General features: G+C 38.7%; 1 protein-coding gene across 7 annotated transcripts in view; it reads left to right on the top strand.

The window, feature by feature from the left end:
- The first annotated feature begins 1,200 nt into the window (after positions 1 to 1,200).
- satb1b (SATB homeobox 1b) overlaps positions 1,201 to 23,078 on the top strand; it is a 54,066-nt gene continuing 32,188 nt past the window's right edge. The window contains exons 1-6 of one of the 7 annotated variants that reach the window (XM_064349029.1): positions 14,144 to 15,022; positions 15,686 to 15,848; positions 17,933 to 18,171; positions 20,066 to 20,242; positions 20,866 to 20,992; positions 22,133 to 22,256. In XM_064349029.1, the coding sequence (XP_064205099.1) occupies positions 17,961 to 18,171; positions 20,066 to 20,242; positions 20,866 to 20,992; positions 22,133 to 22,256 (639 nt within the window). In that variant the 5' untranslated portion in view covers positions 14,144 to 15,022; positions 15,686 to 15,848; positions 17,933 to 17,960. Of the gene's footprint in view, positions 1,427 to 14,141; positions 15,849 to 17,932; positions 18,172 to 20,065; positions 20,243 to 20,865; positions 20,993 to 22,132; positions 22,257 to 23,078 lie in introns of those variants that run through there. The other 6 variants (XM_064349034.1, XM_064349057.1, XM_064349043.1 and 3 more) reach the window with 6 other exon arrangements.

The following is a 23,078-nucleotide window of genomic DNA, read 5'->3' as shown; positions in this document are numbered from 1 at the left end:
CAACGTTGAAGACTTTAGTGAGTAGGTAAAACTCTCAAAGTATATCCTCAGTATATAAAGTATAGACTCAGAACTGGACTTCCGTTGTATGATTCGCATACCCTTCCGAGCCTGAGGTTTTAACGTCATTAAACATATCTGAAGAACGAATTCGGTAATAAAAAATAAAAAAAATAATAATAATATATATATATATATATATATATATATATTCTGATAAAATTGTTTTTATGTTTTAATTCATAATTTGCCACAGCAGGCTCTTCAGTAGCTCATGCATGGCCACATGCTATATGGCCGCTCCTTGCATTATAGTCCTTATCTATATAAAATAGCATATCAGACTATTATGGCATTGAAATAGTATCGTGGCAATTGTAACGTACGTACCTAAGTAGGCTACAAAATAATAAACACAGTTAAATGTCCAGTGTTAATTAAAATCTAGCAGAGTAGGCTACATTAGTTACCAACCAAATGTACTCTGCTAGAGTTTAATTAACACTGGGCATTTTATTATGTAGAACCAAATAGGGCTACCTTTAGCTTATGTCTGGCCAATTGTATCATCCTGTCAGAAAGAAAAGTTAGCCTCTATTTTGAAAGGAAAACGAATGATTTATTGAGCGCATAGCAGCAGCTGAAAACGAAACAATGTGGAGATGAGAGTGTTACGTTTCTGTTTAACCATGAATTAATGTTAAGTTGAGATAAACTATACCACAGTGCGAGCTTAAGACAATGTGCAAAATTCAATTTGGCTTGACGATTAGCATGCTGTTTCATTCTGAATTATATATAAAACTATGTATGTTTACAGTTTGTCACATATTATTCATTATCGGAACTCCAGTTGCTAAAAGTCAGATATTTTTGCACCAAACAATACGACACATTGTAGGATGTAGACAGAAACATCACGTTATTTTATCAACCCCCCTTTCTTGACATGTAAACATGTGGTATGTAAATATGAAAATGGATTAGTGTGAACGTTCTCCTGGCAGTCCACTTCTCTCACCGCGAAGCTAGATCCCCGGGGAGCTGGATGAAAAAAGCGCCGGAAAAAAAGTGGGGTTTGAGACAGTCTGCGCCACAGCTGGCAAATCATTGATTTGAGCATCAGAAACTGGGAGGGGCGCCTCGCTTACCTGACATCCTTTCAGAGCCCTCCTCTCGTGCCTCTACCCGCACCACAGCTCGTGCCTCACTCACTCTCGTGCATTTCAGTCCCTCTCCCCAAGAACAGTCCAGCTGCGGCTTAGAAACCGTCGCCCTTTCTGCGCGCGCGTTTTAGCACGAGTGTGTGAGCTTACACGAGGACTTTTCTCTCTGTATTGGATCTCTCAAGGCGGAACAGACCCCATACGAATTCTGTACTTTTGATGGAAAACAAGAGGTTTCACGGCGTCTACTAACTTTGAAGGTACTGTTACATTTTCACCCTTCGTGTTTCAATTCTGGCACTCATATATGGCACCTGCACTGAGATGCTAGTGTCACGGCACCAGTGAGTGTATAGGTCCTTCATGTCTAGTGTACTTTCCATTTTTAACGTAATCAACATGTCTCAGTAGGCTACTAGAGAGCACGTCAGGCTAAACGCTATTCGCCCACCCAAGATTAAAGGTATTATATGCCAAATGTCAACCTCCGGCAACCTGCCGTGTTTGTTGCTCACTTTTGTATACCCTCTCATAATAAAAAAAAGTTTTCTGCTATTAGATGTAACCTCCTACATCAGGGAGATAATTCAGAGAAAACGCATAGCCTACAACGTCTATACTAATGATATCGCCTTTTAAACAAATAATAACTAGTGTCTATCGTTGCACTTTGCACCGAAGGACCATGTAAGTCTCTGTGTCACACTTTGCATTGTAATTTTGAACCAGCATATTCCATACACATGTGCATGACGTGAATAATTTCCCCCATAAACGTATATTTCATGCAGTGGAGACCATTTTGAATAAATGCATGTATTCAGGTGTGATCATTTGTCTCCTAATTCAGATACCCATCGTATCTTCAGCCGTACTGCAGATTTACTATGCAACTTTGTACTTTTGTGCCGTTTAACATAGATAATTGTATAGCTGTTTGCTGATATCTGATTGTAGCTCGAGGTGTATCAGGTGATTCCTTAATTGCCAACAGGCTACTTGACAACATTTAAAATGTCAGCTGTGCTGTCTATTAAATGTAATAAATGGATAGCTTTAAACCGTTTTAACATAATTATTTGTAAATATGACAGACCATGAAAGATGTTACTTTTACTTTAACAAAGGTGATAGGTAATATTTCTGATACAAACATGTGTGGGCCTTTATCCACTTGTGTATTTTAATGATTTTTAATTCAAAAAATGCTTATTTCATTATTATAATTCCTTAGTTTGCACTGTGATGTGAAATTGAAAAAGCCATTAAACATCCCTCTATGATGTGAGTATGGTACAGATACAGTGCAAGATATGGAACTACACTGTAGAGTGTTCAGTGTTAAATCAATTCTTACATAGTACACATGGTCCCTATTGGACTCATATGTACTCTGTTAGAGTTGAATTAACACTGGACGTTTTACTGTGAACTGATATGTTGGGAGCGGTGTACTGAAATGGTAGTAGTGGTGCATTTCTTTAAAACAAAATGTCTGATGATAAAGTATTTACGTGTTTAGATATTATGTAAAGCGATCAGTGCATCAGTTTAAGCATATTGCCTTTATCATTTCACCATTGCTTTCTTCTGTGTGTATGTTTGTATGTATGAATGTGTGTGCACACACTGCTCTTAAAAAAAACTGGAGCTACTGATATTCAATTTTCTGTACTGTACTGTCATGTTTGTGCTATACTAGAAATTTGTTTTCTAATAGCCGTGGCACTTATTCAGATATTAATATTATCAAAATACTATTAGCAACATAGTCAGTATTACAGGTGTTTTCACCAAAGAAAAAAGAAATACAACAATATCAAGAAAGGAATCTTGCCCAGTTCATGTTACAAAAAAAATCAAAGTGATATCTTCTCTAGATTCAGGGTTGGACACATTCACCCTGCTTTTCATGAAGTTCAGATTTCAGTTTGGGGAGTTCAGAAATAAACTTTTTCTTCGCTTCACCCTTGCTGTACACTCAATAGATTTTATTGTAAAAAGTGATGCAATCAGTGATGGAAAGTTGTGCAGTATTGTCCTAGAAGCGTGTGGGTGTCTGGTTTGTTGTGATTTCCAGGTTTACCATCTTCTGTGTCACAAAACATGGTCTATACTGCCTGGATTTGTTTTCTATTATTACTATGATTGCCTCTGTCACAATTAACAACTGCAAGATAGAGTACCTAGGTGGTTATAAACTGCCTTGCCAATTAAACACATTCTGTAAATTAATACATACATTGGCAAGTTTTTTCCGATCTTGTTATGGTTTGATAATTAGTAAAGAGAGAAAAAACATTTAAATATCGGAGAAACCTTTCTTTGGAAATGTCGAATGCCGCATAATGTGAAAGATGACTTCAGAAAATATCAGGGAAAATGCAGAATCATTCAATTTTAATATGCTTATTGGTGATGTATAAGAATAGATATAGTTTCCACTTAAAGTAGTTTAAATTATTTCCTTCCGGTTTCAATAATTATTTTCTGTAATATAAGTGTTTTATATTTGTTGGTAGAGTTTTGGGAATTTTTAATTGAAGGTGCAATAATTCAGTGTTCTCCTGGCTCCGAATATTCAATTAAATATCAGCTATTAGGTATATCCTTAAAACTTTCAGCAAAATACAATCAGTTTTAGCTGGCAGAACTGAAGTTCAACCCTATGCAGTAAGACAGTAGTCGTAATACGGTTTTAGTAGCCTCAAACCATAATTTCAGCATTATTACGCATTAATTCCAATAACTTAAGGTTTCAGATTATTTGTCCACTAAACATGTTAACTTGTTTGATGTTTGTTAATGAGCTTGAGAAGCTAACCTGCCACATCTTATGCTGAAGATGGAATGTGGTGAGGAGGCAGTGTAGCCACATTGTTAGGTAACTGGGCTTGCAACCCGAGGATTGTGGGTTCGCTACCAGGTGGGGCATGGCCATTGTACCCTTGAGTACTTAAGGTACTTAACCTGACTTGTTTCAGTTCCCGCTGTATAAATGGGCTGAATGGAAGCTATGCATGTCTCTCTTTGTCTAATGTAAATGGTAAAATACAGCTCACTTGTGCCCAAACCCTGATGATCAGCAAGAGACCTGTGGAGACTTTACCTGTTCCTCACTCAGTGTTCTGTGAAAGCGTAGATGTTTCTCTTAGGTCATTGTGACGCAGAATCAAGACGAGATGTTTTTCCTGTTAGAGACCGTTGCTCTTCTTGTAAGTGCAAAGATCAAAGACAGTATTTTTTATATTGTGAATGTTATAATGGCTCTTTCAGTTTTACTAAGTCCTCTTGGTTTAGATACAGTCCCTTGGTAGTTGTGAATGTGGTTATTTGTTATTAAATCAAATGTGTTCTGATTGGCTGACAGTGGTATCAAATCCTAGTAAATGCGCTATTGCAGTAGATGTCTCCTGTAAATAATGATATACAATATATAATCTGAGAATGTGCAGAAGTTTTATTTTGTTTTATCAGACTAAACATAGTTTCAACATCTGTACAGCATTATTGCTCAGTGATGACTTGGGGTGGCCCTATGAAGTGTAGACAGCAGCTATTTCTTTTGAACATAAAAATGAGGCTAAAATTTTCCTCAGAAATATGCTGGTTGAAGTGCGCTCCTCTTGCAAGGACAGTTCCCATGTAGAGTATTTAATGATTCACCGCTGCTGACTAGCCTTAACACACCCTGTCACAACAAGGGCGACTGGGACTAAAGACTCATTTCTTTACCTCAATCCACAAACAGGGAACAATTTAACTTGAGTAGGTCTTTATAGGACCCCCCAAAATTTGAAAGCAAAGCGCATTGAGTCAGTGTCAATAATTACAGGAAATCAGAGAGCGTGTTTCTGAGCTGCTGGGAACACCCAGGTGATCTCTGGCTCATTCTTCCTGCTCGCACTTTTGCATTACATTCCCGCTTAATTGGCACTTAATTTGTCAGATGGCTCTCATAGGAGGCAAAGGCGAGGACACCGCGGGACTGCAGCCCTCTCAGTCCCATGTTTGTTGCTTCCTTAAAGACGTGCAGAAACCAGGCGTACGGAGCAGGTTTTTATCCCTTTGTAGATGGAAAAAGGTACAAAAAGGTGACAAATGACAGCAGTGAAGAAAGAAAAAATGCTAAAATGTAAATAGGATGCAGTAGACGTCGGGGGAGAGGGAAAACAACATTCACATGCCCTGACCCTCTGAGACCAATTAAACTATACAGTGCATCAATGATGATTTCAGTACAGGAGTAAAGCGTCTCAGTGAAGTCAAATGACTGCCACGGTAGGAACAGATCCACACTTGTTGGGCTCTCGCTGTTGCGTGGTTTTTTTTTTTCCTCGACTGAGTCTGCGGCTAGGCGAGAGCTCCCAGACACCCGCACCTTCAGCGCGGTGCTCACACACCAGACACAGCCTGTCTAAGCCTTCGCCAATCCTTCTCACCTCTTGGTTTTGTGCACCTAATCTTAAAAGTTGTGTGGACCTCAATGTGCAACTGTAACGCGAAAGCGTTTTTTGCAGCAAAACGAAATATTTGAAACAATTGCCTTTTTTTAGCTCTTCTGCATGTTTCTGATTAATTTAATTCTGGGTGAAAAACCAAGCCCGCAGTTTGAAACTGAATCTCATGCAGGAAATCTGATGGAGAGTCTATATAAGGTCTAAGGAGGGTTTGTCTAGGCCTTAAAATTCATTCTTCTGACTGCATAGAAATAGTTGATGTCGCCGAGTTTGCTTTTCCAAGTGAGGAGAAGAGGGCCTGATATCTCAGGCAAAACCATTACTCCCATTCTCCCCATAATTAACACTGTAGAAAAATAACAGCTCAGCAAACAGTGAAATTATACCTGCGGTTGGAGTAGTGTAAATACCTGTTTTGCTGCCAACAAATGTATTTATTTGACTGTCGCCAGTCAATAAGAGGCCTGTCTCCCTTTTAATATGTAGCTGTGTGGGGATTCCTCCTCTCCTAAAAGAGCCCTGTTATGATTCATAATGGAGGTTAAAAAAACCTTAACAATGATTCAGAGACTTTTGATGGCAAGCTGCAACCGGTTTTAGAGACGGTATCTTTATAGGATTGTTTATGCATTCCAGGGCTCTGAGTCAAAAATGTAACAGAGCTGACAATTGCGCGTGCTCACACACACACACACACACACATGCACAGATTCATATTCATAGCTGCCTCTTCAGGCATCATTTTTTTGTAAAGGCTAATTTAAGCCATTAATTGAAAACTTTCTGCTAGTACTTGTCCCTCATTATATGTCTTCTACCATGTCTCCAAACTAAAATATGAGTGTTTTTTATTTGTCTGTATTTTTATTGCCTTGCATCTTCTTCCCACAATTGCACCGCATTTAGAAACATCAGATTTGTCTTCTACACATCTTTTTGTTTACAGAACCGTTGGCAAATTTTCTTTTCAGAAAGGTAAAACGATGAAAGTACGTCACCTTAATTTTGTCACGGCTACTCAAAACGACAGTTGTGTAACATCTGAATAGCATCTATCTCCAGCAATGCTGTATAAATACGATTAGAAATAAATGTTCTCTTAGGCCTTTAACTTCTTGTAATTTAAATCACTCCTTTCAAGTAATCCACATTTTGATTACTTCAGAAAAATGCATTGTTCTTTATTTTATGCTTGTCACGATCAGATCTGTGTAGGTTTTCCCAGATTCTTTGTTCTGGTAATGTGAAAAATAAAAAAACCCAGAGATTTGGGGTAAATCACATCTAGGGCTTTACTTTGCAAAGATGAGGTTGTAATACCCACCCACATATTCAAATAAAACCATTCAAACAGGGTTTCCTCCTTTGTTGTTCAAAGTGTGGCAGCGATATCCCACTTCCATCATCAATCCTTAGACACACACGAACACAGACACTTACAGGCACACACACACACACACACAAGCACACGCGGGATGAGGCAGTTGAAATGGAGAATTAAACATCCTGTTAATGGCTCTTGGGAGTTACAAGTCCTGCTGCGGTCAACCTCTCTCAAACCCTGCTGATTAAATATTATATGTCAAATGGTGATATTTAAGGTATTTTTATCTTTAAGACAGGTTTCATACATATAATGGAAATAGCAAATCCAAACACTGTTAAACAACTAATTTGAGAATGGCATCCATGCATAATGCACATAAGTGTCTGTGTAAATGTTTTCATGTCTGTCTTACTGTATTGTTTTTTGCCACGCATTCACAAGTCCCCATATTTGTTATTAAGTTCAAAATCAAAGCATTTTCTGCATACTATAACAGTTTTTACTGGAACCCTGAACATTACCTTGTGTGTATATACACTTACAAACATCAAAATACTTTATATGTAGATGTATACAGATAAAATAGCCGACAATACAACTACAGAAATGATTTTTAAACATCAGCCTTTATAAATAACGTATTTTGTTAAATGGCATGCCACACATCTTTGGATCCAGTCTGCGCCGTGTGATAAAATTCGCATGGCATTTGTGCTCCAAGTCTTTCCACCTCGTGCGAGGCTAGGCCATACTTTAGGTCGTCCCCATACCCTGGAGTAGGTGCTTCTAGCCCCAGAGCGCTGGACATCTGCTTCCCAAAAAGTTTATTCACCCCCTCATTCGCATAGCACACAGAGGTGAGTTCACTGCACCGCCCTGCTCGGAGCAACATTCGCAATGCTTCAGTCTTCTGCTTCAGCATTTAGACAACAAAGTGAGAACAGAGACATCTTCAGAAGCCCTATCAGAGACACACAGTCCTGTCTCTAATTCTATTAATTGCTGATATGTTGCAATCCACGAGGCAGAGATTAGAGCTCTAATTATTTAATCATGTGACACCGGACTGTACCAGTGACAGAAAAGTCATTTTTTCAAGTCTCTGCAACATATATTTGTTTGTTGATCGTTATATCTCTAATATATTTCATAATTCAATAGAAGCAGGAGGAACAAATAAGCGATGAGACGATAAAGGATCTTTCTCGGCGCTGAACCCATGCAGATACACACCGCACAGACGCACAGACTCAGAGGCACACACCCACGACACTGGCATGGAGTGATTTTAATCAGTGCAAGCCTTTCTGCTGCGAGAGAGGCCAGAAGGGGCTGGAACTCTCTGCCATGGTGTCATCCACGAGGCCATGGGGTCTAAGCGCTCTGTCCTGTTTGAGATCGGAAGCATGCATCTTGTGCAGAAACGAAGACACCAGGAAACCGCAGGGGTACAGCTGTGTCTTGCAGATCGCACTCCTGCCATCAGCAGAGGCTGCTGAAGCCGAGTTCCGCTCTGCGAAAACAATCATACCCACAAAGAATAAGCAAGTGCAAGGCAGCACTATTTCGTTTGCACCTTTTATTTTTGTTTACACTGTTGGCCCAGATAAAGAAAAGTGCAGTCTTTAGAGTAGGGGTTACTAGCCACTATTGACTACCCTGTTGAGTTATGATTTTCCTATGGCTATTTTTAGATAATAATTATCAGTAATTCTGAAAACATTCTGTTGTCTTTATTATATATACATATATATATATATATATATATGAATATAGATCATATAGATGAAAAGATCACCATTTGTTCTTATTGGAAATACATGAATGTAACAGATTCAATGCGCAAGAAAAATGTACTTTATCAATGTGTAATTCAGTTGCTGAACAGCTTTTCATTTTAATAAAATAAGTGACTGACCTTAAAGCCTGAGAGGTGTTACAATCTGTAAAGGTCAACAAAATACAACTAGAGTGCATTTGGACAAAATGTGTTTTTTAGGCCTAATTCACCATGCACTCTTCAGTTACTCTGTGTGCTCATCATAGAAGCAACACATACAGGTTCTTTTCATATGTACTGCAGCGCAACACCTTAACAGGAAGCATCACATGCCAGAAGGACTGTTGCAAGTTGACCTCTAGTTTTTTTTTTTTTTTTTTTTGCCAAACGGCTTTCCGTCTAGCATCTTTCCAGTTGTTTATGTAAATTCTGTTTTTTTGTTTCTTTTGTTTTTTTTTTCCACGGATGTCACACAATGCAGTGATGCTACAGTCCCATAGTATAAAAAAGCTTTAACGTTGCAGGGCCTGCCAATTTCTGTTCTGCATTTTGTTTACTCATTTCTTTGTGTTATTGTGAATCCTTATATTTGAATCCTTCTATTTGATTCAGTATGCACACACTTACGTGAAAAGAAAGTCTGGTTTATATAACATCCCGTTTATTTCTGTTTCACTTAGATGGGTTCAGAGTGTCATGGTGGAACAGAACCATGTGATTAATTCCACACAAGACCTTTGTTTCATTCTTGTTAATTTAGATCATTTATAGTGTATTAATATCAAATATTATTGCGTGTTAAAGGAGGCAATGACGACTTTAACCCATGCTTGTTTGCAAACAAGAACTGTTTAAATACATGGAAACCAATTTGTAATAGCAATCCAAATAAACTTGCTAATGCACAGGAAACGGCACACGTGGCAAACAGGAAAACATCACAACACCTACATAAATGAACATTCAGCAAAACACCTGCATAATGTCACCACTTAGAAGGTGATCCTTTTATAAGTTGTAATTGTTTTCCTAATATATTATTAAGAAACATGGTGTATACAGCATGGAGTGTCGAACAATCAAATGCTGAAGACAGAAAGTCATAAATGAATATGAAAAAAAGTATTAATTATGACCAATCATGAAATTGCATTCAACTTATTCATACAATGTCATATTCATTATGAAATTGTGTTTGTAAAAATACATGGTTTCTGTGAACAATTTTACAGTTCAGATTAAGGGACAGTTAATAAAATTACTGTTGATTGTATCTAACATATTGTAGTTTACGTATGATAATTTTTATAACTCACTGTTGCTCCAGTTTACAGATAAATACCAGATATGGGTCTCCATAATAATACTACATGAATATCACCTTATCAATATTACCCATAAAGATAATGAAGAATTAAATGTCCCTCCAAATGTAGACTGGGTAGTTATACGTTTTCCATTAAAGAATATTGTCATCCTCTGTAAAGATGCAGGAAGCATTAAAGATAAAGCTCTGCAAGGCTTTCTGTTCTGTGTTTGGCTGGTCAGAAGTAGTTTTTTTTATGCCTATCTTTATTTTAATGCATAACAGAACAGAATTGAGACTGTATTTGTTTTAAAAATACTTATTTCTTCATATGGACACAGTCATAGCAAGTTCCAATCTTAGATTCTTTATGGATCTACTGATAATTCAAATTGATATTATATATAGTATATATATAGTATGTGAGTCGAACAGTGTTATATGTTAACTGAATAAAACATGGCTGCAGACTGCCATCCCAAATGGTGAAACCACAAGAACATGACTGCTTGCATCTTTTTTACAGTAGATTAAGACCACTGAACTGTATTACAGCTGGAATTGATCCACTCTGAAAGATTTCTTCTGTAGGTTGGCCATATTGGGCCTTTCTACTGTATGTGTCAGCAGACAGTAGGTTTGGGGAGATGTAATTATTTACTGATAAAAAAAGAAACATGACTTTCCAAAGGTTTTTTCTTTTAACACATGGTGCTGTAGGTTATATAAAATCATATGACTGGCATTAATTCAAGGTAGAGGAAAGCTATATTTTGTGCGTTGCTTTTCTGCAGACAACATGCACTCACCTCCCATTGTTTTCTGTTTATCATGTAATCTCCTTGGTATCATATAGAATACATTTCCACTGTGTAGTTTCTTCATTGCCATAGAGACCTGAACTTAAACAGTGGTGCAACTCACATGTATGTTCATCGCCTTTAAAGCATTTAAATCTTATATATAGAATAACTATGGTATATTGAGGTGAAAGCAACAGCACCAACTCAGTAAATTCTTAAAGTATTGAAAATTTCCATAAAAAATGAGGGTTGACTGAAATTCTGTGGTAAACATGGGTAGATCAAAGCCAGTTATAATACAGCTTATTGTTTTTTAAAACAACATTTTCAATCCCACTTTCACTTGGACCTTTTATGTGTATTATTATCATTATTATTAGTAGTAGTAGTAGTAGTGGTGGTGGTAGTAGTAGTAGTATTCATTTTGTATTTTGTATGCATTTATTAATTTACTACACTTATGAAATGTCTTGGTAACAAGAACCACTGGGTATATACATACTTGATTAAATATTTGTTTCAGTTGATTGAAGGAGATTCTTACAAAATGGCTACTAACATTAATAGCATTAATAACTGCACTGAAGTGCACTTCCAATTTGATAGGCAGTGAACATTAATAGTCTCACAAGCACAAGGATTTTCAAATATTATTAAACAGCATTACTGATGCTCAGCCAGCTTTGTTTTGGTTCTTCCAGGGAAGTGTGGTAAAACTGAATTCTGTCAAACCCTTTCTCTATTGCCTGTAAATACATTCAGAACATAACTTGAGGTAGTGATGCATTTCAAGTCAAACTGTGTCCTAATACATGCTTTTCTAATGCATTGTGATCTATCATATACATGTTCACAAATTGGAAAAGCAAATCGCACATAAAATGTTTTTTTCTTTCTTGAAATTGGTATTTAGTTAGCCTTGGCATCTAAATGGTAACGCTGAATAATACCCATAAAAAAACATTCATTTTTATTTCCAGTTTCACAAATTTAAATCACAGTCAATTCCAAGAGTGACCAAGAGTACCAAGTGTGGGTCAGTTTTTGTTTATAGATGAGGTGCCAAAAGGAGTATGTACCATCCTTGTCCACAACTTTTGAGGAAACTATTACTGATTGTCAGCATGTAGTCTTCTGAGCCGAACCTCCTGAGTTGCTTCACTCCAGTCAGGCAGTTGTACCACCCAACCCTTAGTCCCAAGAGACTGTGTTTGATCCGTATGTATCAAATTCCTTATTTGTTATCAAATTTCAGATAGGCAGCACCATTTTGAGGAATCTTGCATGGAGGAGAGGTCAACATGCACTTGGTAGACAATGGAATGCAGACAATAAGTCATCTAAATAAATAATGTTAAAAAATGGACTGAATTTTCAAAAAAGACTGTCCGATGGAACATAAAAACTGCTTCTGGAAACAGCAGTAAAGCTGTTCACTCACATATTTTCATTATGCTGATGAGCAAGAATTCTGCAATACGTTCATTGTGAACTCTTAATATTTTGACAATGATGGTGTGATGTATGTTTTAAGCATTTGAAGTTTGTGCCATAGAATGAATTAATCAGGATATCCTGTAATGGGTCATCCAAATATGTTTTGTCCATTTTGAACAGTAAACCTGATATAGTCATATGTGTTAGTGTGTTTTTTTTGTGTGTTTTTTTTTTTTTTATTGACTCACAAACCTCACTTCAAGATGTGCAGTGCACTGCCACTGTTGTGGTAGGTGGCAGCAGTGAGTAGTGTGTCTCTGTGCTATCTGTTGTGTGACGTGCAGTAAAATAGTTCTTTTTCTGTTAATGTGCTGTACTTCTTCCACAGATTGACTGTATTGTACACACACACACACACACACACACACACAATCTACGGAGTACTACAATAATTTAATTTGGAACCCAGCCATAATAGATCTTAATGTCCCCACATTGTACAGTATGGAAATTGGGATGCGAGGCTCTGCTTGACTTCAGAAAGAAAGACTTGCAATGAGTCTATCAGAATACTCCAGGTACTACATATCTACACTGTACACTCACATTTTCTTCATTGCCCTGAGTGAGATTTGATCCTAATTCCTTTGAAGCAGAAGACCTATAGATTGGTGCACCCAATAACAGCTTTACTCTTTGCAAGATAGTCAAGGTTGGATGTTCCACCAATGACCTGAGCAACAGCACTGTTTTGGGTTATTGCCTAATATATCTAGTATGCCTAGTCTAACTCCTGTTTGTTTCCCTTTCAATTATAGGACAGAGATGGTTCATAGATTTGGATATTGCTTTTCTGTAATGACAAGGTCTTTAATTATTCATAAAGTTCAGGAAAGAATATGCCAAAATTTTCTTTGCCATACTACCAAAATTAGGCTTCTTGTTGTTTGTGTATCTCTCTTCAGTTCTTTTCAGCGGCATTCATTGCCAAATCTTATGCAGAATTCCATTCTATGCAACAAATATTATATTTCATACAAATAGTCAATGCTTAAATAAATTATCTTACTTTTTGGATATTATTGATGAAGCAACAGGTTCACTACCTTCATTTTCTGTAGCTATAGTTTACACTATAGCTATTGTATTTTGCATCCTCTTGTGTCATCAGTTTCCTCTTTTGTAGTATCAATGATGTTGAATGTATTGGTTTCATTTTTATAATGTTCATAATATGTGCAGATTTCTCAATTTTTTAATTTACCTGTTTGTGTTCTGTTACTTATAATGGGATACATTGCATATTTCACTTCTTTCAGAATGTTAAAGTGTTGTATATTTGTTATATTATTATTCTTAATGTTTGACAATTGATGCTGTAGGTACTGTTTATGTAACCATATGCGTACTAACCTCAGGAACAAGTCATTCTCCCTGCAGATTATAAAGCCTTCCGGGTTTAAAGGGAATATGAGATGGTATGTGTGTTTAGTTTATTACAGATCACTGGCATAAAGTGTTAAAACTATTTTTTTTTTAAGTTAGGGAAAAAATGCTTTTAGGCTGTCCTGCAAGCATATCCTTTTTTGTCGCTATTGATGACTTGAGTTTTCAAACACGCCCCCCCAAAACACACACACACCATCCACGGGGGTATACCATGTCATTTTTGTTGTGGTCAGACTCCGTCAGTCCTGAAATTCGATCTGTTCAGTGCGGCTAATAAGCACGGGGTTTGGTTGTGCACTACACGCCGTGTCACCTGCGATTTCCGTGCCTCGCCTGTGTGCGCAGCATGTGTTGTCATTAATTCCTATATTAAGGCTATTCTATCAGGCTAAAAATTCATTCGCTCTCGGTTCTTTGCCCGCCTTAGTGCCATATGGTGCGTGCTTTTGTACAGAACAGCTTCTATGATTCCGGACATTTTAGCAACGCTTTTCTTGCTGCATAAAACATTTTTTTTTCGAGAGGAATGCACACACAGAGCATAGTGTTCGAATTCTATCCTAAAGTTATGGGAAATTACGGATTGGGATTATACGGCGAGGCATCCAATGACTCTCTACAATCAAACTACACTTTTGTTTAAGGAAAACTTTAAGGAAAAACAGCTGTATTTTGTTTTCGTGGGGTGCATTTTAATACAAAAATAACCGGTGTCCATTGCCTAATGCCAAAGCTATAGTTCATGTTATAACAATCAGCTCGTTGCCGAATAAGCGACTGACGTAGAACAATACAGCCCAATTTTTCTATGGACCAACTGTATTATATTTTTCGTGATTCTATTGTCAAAGCGCCAGCGATATCTATAGATCTATTTTGTGATTCTGATGTCCTTCTCTGCATTGTATTTTCTCATTCGCATAATGCAAGTCTGTAGTGTGTGTGCGCATATGTTATTCAGTAATAAATGCAGAACCGCCTCACTCTAATCAAGCTGATTAAAAATTCCTGCGCGCACAGCCGGAAATCGCACCATCCTCTCCGTTTTCTTTCCACTTTCTACTTTATTTTCGGGTCTTCTTTACGCCAGGACTTCAGCCGTCACGGGAGCCTGTCTCCGGCGATTCGAAATGCGCTTTAAAATCCGTTGGTTTGGGTGTTATTTTCTATAGAAATGAGGAGAAAGAGGAGAGGCACAGACAGCGCCAGCGAGGGGAGTGATGAGTCAATACAACTAATAATTTAATGGGGACACAGAGAGGGAAAGAGAGAAAGAAAGAGGAGCTCCGTCCGGGTACGAATAAAACGAACAGAACACATCATAGAGCAGGGAGCTGTCATGCATTTATAACACGCCTAATCCGTCTTCGAGACTGGAAACTAAAACGCACTTTTTTACCTGTTTATATCTGGTAATCATAGCCTACATCGTCTTCACGTGAGAAGGCAAATCATTTTCGCTTCATTTTTCTCTTGGACAGTAGTGGCTAAACTAACGCACCACTGGAGATGTTTATAGCTAGCTACATAGCCACAGACAATATAGGATGGTTACTGCTTGAAAACAAATGATAGATATCAGCAATGGTTTACTTGTATTTCCGCTGTTTGTTTCCTTGATTTTCATGGTGGATTTGTCAATAGTGTGAACTGTACATAACTCGTCGCACTTGTAACCGATTTGTAGCTACCCTATCTGTTTAGCGACAGTATTTGGCTACTTTTCTTAGCATTATTTCAGGTGTATGTAGCTCTGGCTAGTTTGAATATGGCGAACATTTAATGATAGCAAGCAGTAACGTCAATTAGTGTTTTCAGTAGCTATATTAGCTACATATTTCTGTCGCCTCTGAATTAAGCGCTTACCAATGCTATCGATTATCGGAACAGCTCCCATTCGTTCTTACTTTTGTATAACTGCTTTACTATTTTGGGAAATCGTCTTTTTGCCCTTCAGAGAAAGAACAAATATTCGTTCGGAAGGCTGTTGATATCTGTTGTCATACAGACCTAGAAAGCATCTATCGGCGAAGTTCTCCTTCATCTTAAAGAACTTGAAGAAGGCGTTATTCAACCAGACGACTTTATATGGTTTCGAGTTTTGAAGTGCTGAGTTTCAGGTTGGTTTCGTTCATTTGACTTAGTTCAGCAAAATTGTTTATGTTTCTGGATAGTACTCTTGCCTGTCTTTTTAAAAGGTCATCTCAAAATCCTGACCTGGATCGCCACCAGATCTGGAGTCTGGATTGAGTTGGTGTTGTATTTCAAAATTACAGTACCGGTATTTTTATATTTTAAAATTCTAATTTGTTTTAATTATGCATGCTTTTCTGCACGAATATACTTACATTTGTATTGCATGTCTTTAGTTGGTCAAATACCTATAGGTAAGATGTGTGATCTCTGAATTCCATTGGTGCTCGTAAGGTCAGTGATGCAGTTTGGAACAGATGGGAGCATTTTTAATTGATTCATTTCCTCACTTTTAAAATATAATAGTTCACTGCAGCGCCCAGAGACATGGTGTAGGCTACATAAACTGCATAAGCCATGTTTGATCATTGCAGAAACTGAAGGACGCAGGTGCAGTTATTGAAATATGCTGCATATGTTATTAAAACGGTTCTTAAAACAAAAGCTTGCCCATATCATCCTGGTAAGGATTAGTGTATGAGTTATTCAGTATAGTACGATATGTGCAAACATAAAAACATACTTTAGGTACATACAATTGTGTGTTTCGTGTACAGTGCACAATATATTAATATTATGGTAACATGGCTTCCACAGTGATTCAGTAGTGTGTGTGTGCGTGTGTGTGTGTGTGTGTGTGTTCATGAACTGTTAAATATTTGGGTAACCTGTACCCCTGTAACATCCCTGGTATATGGGCTCATATCTGTAACATTCACTTTTAGTTAGAGTAGTAAGCTGAAATGTAGTTATGTTGTACTACTTTGGAAAGTACCATACAAAGACAGCCTTTTAGCACTGTCTTCAGTGTCTACTTTTAATATGCATCACTTATGATTGATGCGTGAAATATCTACTGCAGCTGAAGAACAGCCACTCTTTTACAACCTCTTTGACTATACCGTGTGTAGGTATTTGTGGTAAAGTATAAATTTAGTTGGTAGTGTCATGTAGCCTAGTCCTTGCTTTTCTTTCTTTTCTTTCTGCTGTGTTTTCATGGAATGAGAAAATCTTTTGTCATTTTAATGTATATTGTTTAATGCAGTAACCAGAGGAGTAGAATCTTTCTGAAAATTAATACATTTTGCATAAAAATTGGCTTGGTTCTTACCACATGGGAATCAGTAGTGGGACGAGCATACATAATGCATAGCCTTAAAAAAACAGAAATCACAGTGGTGGCATAAAACAATTGCTTGATAAAAGATCAAACAGTCAGATTGTATATCAAACATGACACTTTTAACAGGTATTTTTATTTTATTTTTGATTGATAAATGTACAATTTTTACTTTTGAGTATGTGTTAAACAACACTGGCTACCTGAAACTGCTGTTTCAGACAAATGTATTCCTAATTTTATTCAAATATTATAACCATTGGTTACAAAAGAAAAATATGCAAATAGATTATTTATGTTTTGTGTGCAATTTTTGTTTATCATAGTATATGGCATAATAAAATTAATTTGTTTTGCTTATTTTTCTCTAAGTATAATGAATCCTGGTGCATGCATATGTACTGTATTGTGTGTGTCTCTCTAAAGCTTTGCAAATGGAATTTCTTAATCAAGACTTTCTTAATGATACACACAGACCATTCCTCTTTGTTAATGTGGCACCCTCCATGTTAAGGAATAAATATTTTAATCATGTTTACTGTTCACGTTTTATGTATTAGTATAATGGATTAGTTTCGTCAAATAATTCCTCCTTGTTTTCAAGACATTTGAGTTCTATGCCGATCTGCGCATATGCATATACCTATTGTGCTCTTGTGACCATGAGCATTACGAATGACTATCAAATGTTGGATGTGCTGTGTGGCACTGCTATTATTTCCCCACATTATTTCTATAGTGTAGATTACTGTATTTCTGTAAACTATTTTCCCAAATTCTAAAAGTTAAAATTTTCCTTATAAAAAAGTGCATATGTCAGAAAGACGTACTGTATGCTCAAGACGCCGTGTTTAAGTCTGTCGTCTTTGTACCGTGTTTTGAAACACACAGGTGACTGTGAGCAGTGGAGCTGAGGGCGATGGAGCATCTCAGCGAGTCGTGCCTGGGGAAGGAGAACTGTGAGCTGCCCAACAGCATTGGAGAGCCCAAGGGGCCGCCCGCCAAGATCGCACGGCTCGAGCAGAATGGGAGCCCTCTAGGAAGGGCCCGTCTGGGGAGCACAGGGGCCAGGCTGTCTGGGGTGTCCCTTAAACCTGCAGGTCACCTCCTGAAGACCTGCCACAAGAAAGGTGATAATAACAGGCTGCGCTGTTTCCTTTCCGTGTTGTATAGGAATACGTAGCTCCAGATCTCATCTACTGGTCTTCACGTCAAAGTTTAAATAATATGGTTTTGGTTGGAGGTGTCCAACAGGACCCATATATGTTTAAGCTTAGCTGTTTTTTTTTTCCAGTAGTCTTACACACTATATCATGTGCTTTTATTGTCGATCAAGTAAAAAATATGGTGCTCAGTTTGATTTATTCTCAGGAGCAAGGAAAGCATATATTTGGTTCTGAATAATGTTGGTGGCTGGGTTGGCATCAAGACAAAGTAATTTGTGTGTGTGCGTGCGTGCTTGCGTGTGTGTGTGTGTGCGCATGTTTGTGTGTGTGTGTGTGTGTGTGTGTGTGTGTGTGTGCGTGCGTGCATATTTAGAGAGCTGTTTGGAGAATTGTCTCTGCATATTACTGCAGCACCGTTTCTTGGTGCCAGCTGTTTATTGGAGAAACTTGTGGTCCCTGAAAGAGCTCTTCACATTTTAGAGGTGTCATTTTTTATGTAATGAGGTAACTGGGCTTTTTATTTTTTTCAGCATAACAAGGATAATATGATTGCCAACAATTTCAGAAAGCAATATTACTGTTCCTTGATTTAGGTTCTGAATGTGTGCTATCAGGTAGTTGGTAATTGTGAGTGGATTGTTAAGTGTTGGCTGTTAGAATTTTGCGGTTTCCTTTGTGCAATAGATTTCAGTGTATGTAACTTAAAATGTTTTTCTGAACCGTGAAGGACACCAAATATATTTTTCTCTTCTTCTCTCAGATGGGTTGTTACTTGTGAAACCACAGTTTGCTGAACAAAAGATGAGATTCAGTTTATTTATTGTTCATATTTCAAATTCAGCCCTCTACCGCAGCCTGTGGTTCTCCAGACATCCTTTATTTTGTGAAATCGCGAACATCGGAGTGTTTACTGAACTTTGCGGGAAGCATTATGCATTGTGTGAGCTGAATAATATGTACCATAGTCTTTTTTTTCTATTCACTGAAAACAAAGCATATATTGATCCTGAAATGAACCTACACAGCACTCTTTATTGTTAGATCTTTATCTATTAAAAATGGAAAAGCCTCTCTTCAGCACATTCCTTGGCATCTGCTCGCGATTACCCTATTTATTGATTGTTTGCCAGGAATGTTTGCATCTTAAAAAAGCTCTGGATATGAGCATTAAAAACATAATTTATTACAGCTCCTCAAACAGAGTGCATTAATATTATTCCACAGATCACAGGGGCTGTATAAAAAAAGATACTCTGATGCCGGCAAAGTTATAAGTTCCATAAATTCCCGAATAGAAGATTTCAGCTGGCTGGTATTTTGTGGTATTTGCACAGCAAACTCCAGTACCAGGACAGTTTTGGACAAGGATAATAGCAGGACATAGTTTACTTAACCTCCTGTATCTCAGGGCCATGTAGCTTGGTTTGGGTGTGTACAAAGCTTCCTGGATAGTTGTAAGTGCCACTGTCAGCAGGAGGTGTCTGATGTGGTCTGTATCTTTCTAAACAAAACCTTCCCCTTTAAACAGTTTTGAGGATCTCAGTGATGTCTATCCCTTTAGTTCAGTCATGAAAATAACCATAAGCCATTGCTAAGGTGATTCTGTCAGTGAAGATGTATGGCTGTTTATCATCATGCTTGTGATCATACTTTGCCAATACTCTAATGGCTATGCATGTTCAATCAATAGAATTATAATATTTTCTCCATGTGTCAGCATTAAGGAAAGCCTGTTTAATGAACATAGGTATCCTTTTTATCTGCTGAGCCGCATCAGTTTTCAATGTGACGTTGAAATATGAAGTAGGTTTGATATTTTTCATGTTTGAATTCCCTTGAATTTCCGCTCTCTCTCCAGGCAACATGCTCCCTGTGTTCTGCGTGGTGGAGCACTATGAGAGCCCCATCGAGTTCGACAGCAAGGAGGAGCACGCAGAGTTTGTGCTGGTGAGGAAGGACATGCTCTTCAACCAGCTGATCGAGATGGCTCTTCTCTCGCTGGGCTACTCCCACAGCTCCGCTGCACAGGCCAAAGGTAGGAACCCTCACACAGACTGGGTCCCCTGGGATTGACCCTTGTGTGTGTGTGTGTGTGTGTGTCTGTGTGTGTGGTAATTAGACTCTGCACTGAGACTTGAGCTATTTTTAAGGTGCCTCCCTGCCTGGGTTATATTATAGGGTTTCAATCAACAGCCGTCATCGAGCGTAATATTTCACTAAATGTATTATTCATTTCTAATCAAATGGCTCATGTATAATGTATGTGCGTGTTTATATAATCTGATATTATATGATGCAACAGTGTATGGTTTACGCACTGTAAACATTTTCAGTGTAAAATTTACTGTAATATTGTGTGTCAGTTATTTGTATTGCATGTATTGTGTAACATGTCGGAGTGACAGATGTTGGCAAAAACAAAAGGAAGTAAAAACCACATTCTGTTTTTGACTTTGCTGACCTAAAAAGAACTTTAAATGTAACTTTAAATAACATGCGAGGTATGTGTGTTCATGGTTCTCCCACAAAGAACCCTTTGGCTGATTTTATCATAGCCGCTGTTATATTTTTGTGCACAGTCGGTCCCAGATTAACGCACAGGTGAAGTGTGCGCGTGAGCGCGCGTGTGTGTTTGACGGGTCGATCTCTCTCTGACAGGTCTGATTCAGGTGGGCAAGTGGAACCCCGTCCCCCTGTCTTACGTGACGGATGCCCCGGACGCCACGGTGGCAGACATGCTGCAGGACGTGTACCATGTGGTCACACTGAAAATCCAGCTGCACAGGTCAGTCTCGCGCCACCAGAGCCCCCCGCCCCCCCATGCCCCCTTAAGCAGCCCACCGCGCGCTGAGGAACCGGCCCTTTCTCCTCACCGCGCACCAGCGGGGAGCAGAAGATGCTGTTTATTTCCAGCACACCAGTCCTCCTGCACGGATAGCTGTCTCTCTTCCCAGCTCTCTCCTCCCCTCCTCTCTCTCCCTCTCTCTCTCTCTCTCTCCCGCTCTCTCCCTCTCTCTCTCTCCCCCGGAGGCCCTGGAGCAGCTCGGCACTTTAAGGTGTTTCTGCCCGAGCGTCTCCTCGCGCTTCTGTGTGTGTGTGTGTGTGTGTGTGCCTGCGCATATGTGTGAGAGATAGAGAAAGGCACACATTGTGTGTTTTGCCATATGTCTGTGAAAATGATGTCCAAACAGTAAGTGGTTGACCGCACTCCTTCAGGATCGGAGCTGTTTATTTTTGGCAGAAAATGAGCTTATTGGGGAAGTGCTCGTTTATATGGGGTTATTTATAATTTTCCTAACGCGGGCTATTTCGCGTTTCAGTGCTGTTCACTTATCTGTACGGTGAGAATTTAGAGATGGGCATGGCAGCGGTTTCTCTGTGGCATGTGTGTACCTGCATATGCATATCCAAACCCATGTGGCAATTTAATTTGGTCATTAATAGGACATAAAGGAAATAATGTACTGTATGCATATGCAGTATGAATGTATGTGTAATGTGCAGTGGTGGTTTTTTTTTTTTTTTTTTTTGCTCTGTGTTAGAATCCTGGCAGTAACACCTTAAATTGCTTCACCAAGCACATCAAGCAGGAAGGTAGAAGTAACATGAAATAATAGTCGCCGCATGCAGCTGATGTATAATTCATGCATCAATACAGCAGATGTGTTGTATAAAGTAATTAACTAATCAGAACAATCAGGAGGGAGAGGGAGGGAGAGAGAGAGAGGGAGAGAGCAATCTCCAGATGCATCTGCTTGATGCGCCAAATGAAATCTGTCTGTCTTAGAGGAGCGCTTGCAGCAGGAAGGCAAGGCCCTGTGCTCACACTCTCTCGCTCTCTCCCTCTCTCTTGCTCTCTCTGTCTTGCTCTCTCTCTCTCCTTCTCCCTCCCTCCCCTTTTTTCATCTCCTATCTCTTCTCACAGTTGTCCTAAACTGGAGGACTTGCCCCCAGAACAGTGGACCCACTCCACAGTAAGAAATGCCCTCAAGGAGTTACTCAAAGACATGAACCAGAGTTCTTTGGCAAAAGAATGTCCCTTATCACAGGTGCTGGTGCCTTCCACAAACCCTGTACCGTAGCCGAGAACTGCAGTGTCCCCTTACAAATGCTCAGTGTTTGACAGAGTGGAAACAAGGGAGAATTAACATAGAAATGTAAACTGGTGCCTTTTGTCACTCTGATAGATGAATGCACATTTCTTTTTCCTTTTTTGCCAGAGCATTGATAAATGCGGCTTATTGTCAGAAAAAAAACAATGGCCTAGCCTGAAATAATCGTAAATATTTCTGGAAATATTTATCCGTGTTCACAGATTTCTGTTTTGCTGTACATAATTTATTCACCCTATATTTATCTCTTCATTCTTTTTTCCAGCAACGTAGCTCTAAAATAATTTGAAATAAATGTCTGTCAAGATAGCACTGGGTAAAGAGCGTGCAGAGATTGTTTGGTCTTAAGCTGCCCTCTGGAAAGAGAGCGGTATTTATTGCAGCCGGCATAGGTACAATGCGAGCCGTATAGAATTGCCTTTCCCACAGCAACAATAATAATTTGAGCTGCAGGCTGGTGTGTGTTTGAGGAGAGTGTAGCTCTGCGACGTGGCGCCGCGTCCCTGTGTGCGATTAAACCCGAGCAGAGGCTCGTCCTCCCAGACCCATATAATCGCTGTGTTTACAGTCCATATGCGAGGGCTTCCCTCAGAAGACTGGCTGCTAGGAGTTCACACCAGTCTGGATGCAAACGGCGCTGCTTTCTCCACCGGACGCGTCAGTTGCACGGTGCTACTCTGTTGTAATTTTTCAGTACCGGCGCTCACTCCCATTGTGGTGTACATAATTCCTTCCACCGTTGTTGGTCTCGGTATTATT

Source organism: Anguilla rostrata, chromosome 1 (assembly GCF_018555375.3).
Source record: "Anguilla rostrata isolate EN2019 chromosome 1, ASM1855537v3, whole genome shotgun sequence".
NCBI classification, from domain to species: Eukaryota; Metazoa; Chordata; class Actinopteri; order Anguilliformes; family Anguillidae; genus Anguilla; species Anguilla rostrata.
The sequence above is the reverse complement of the archived record's forward strand: the minus strand, read 5'-3'. Positions and strand labels throughout refer to the sequence as shown.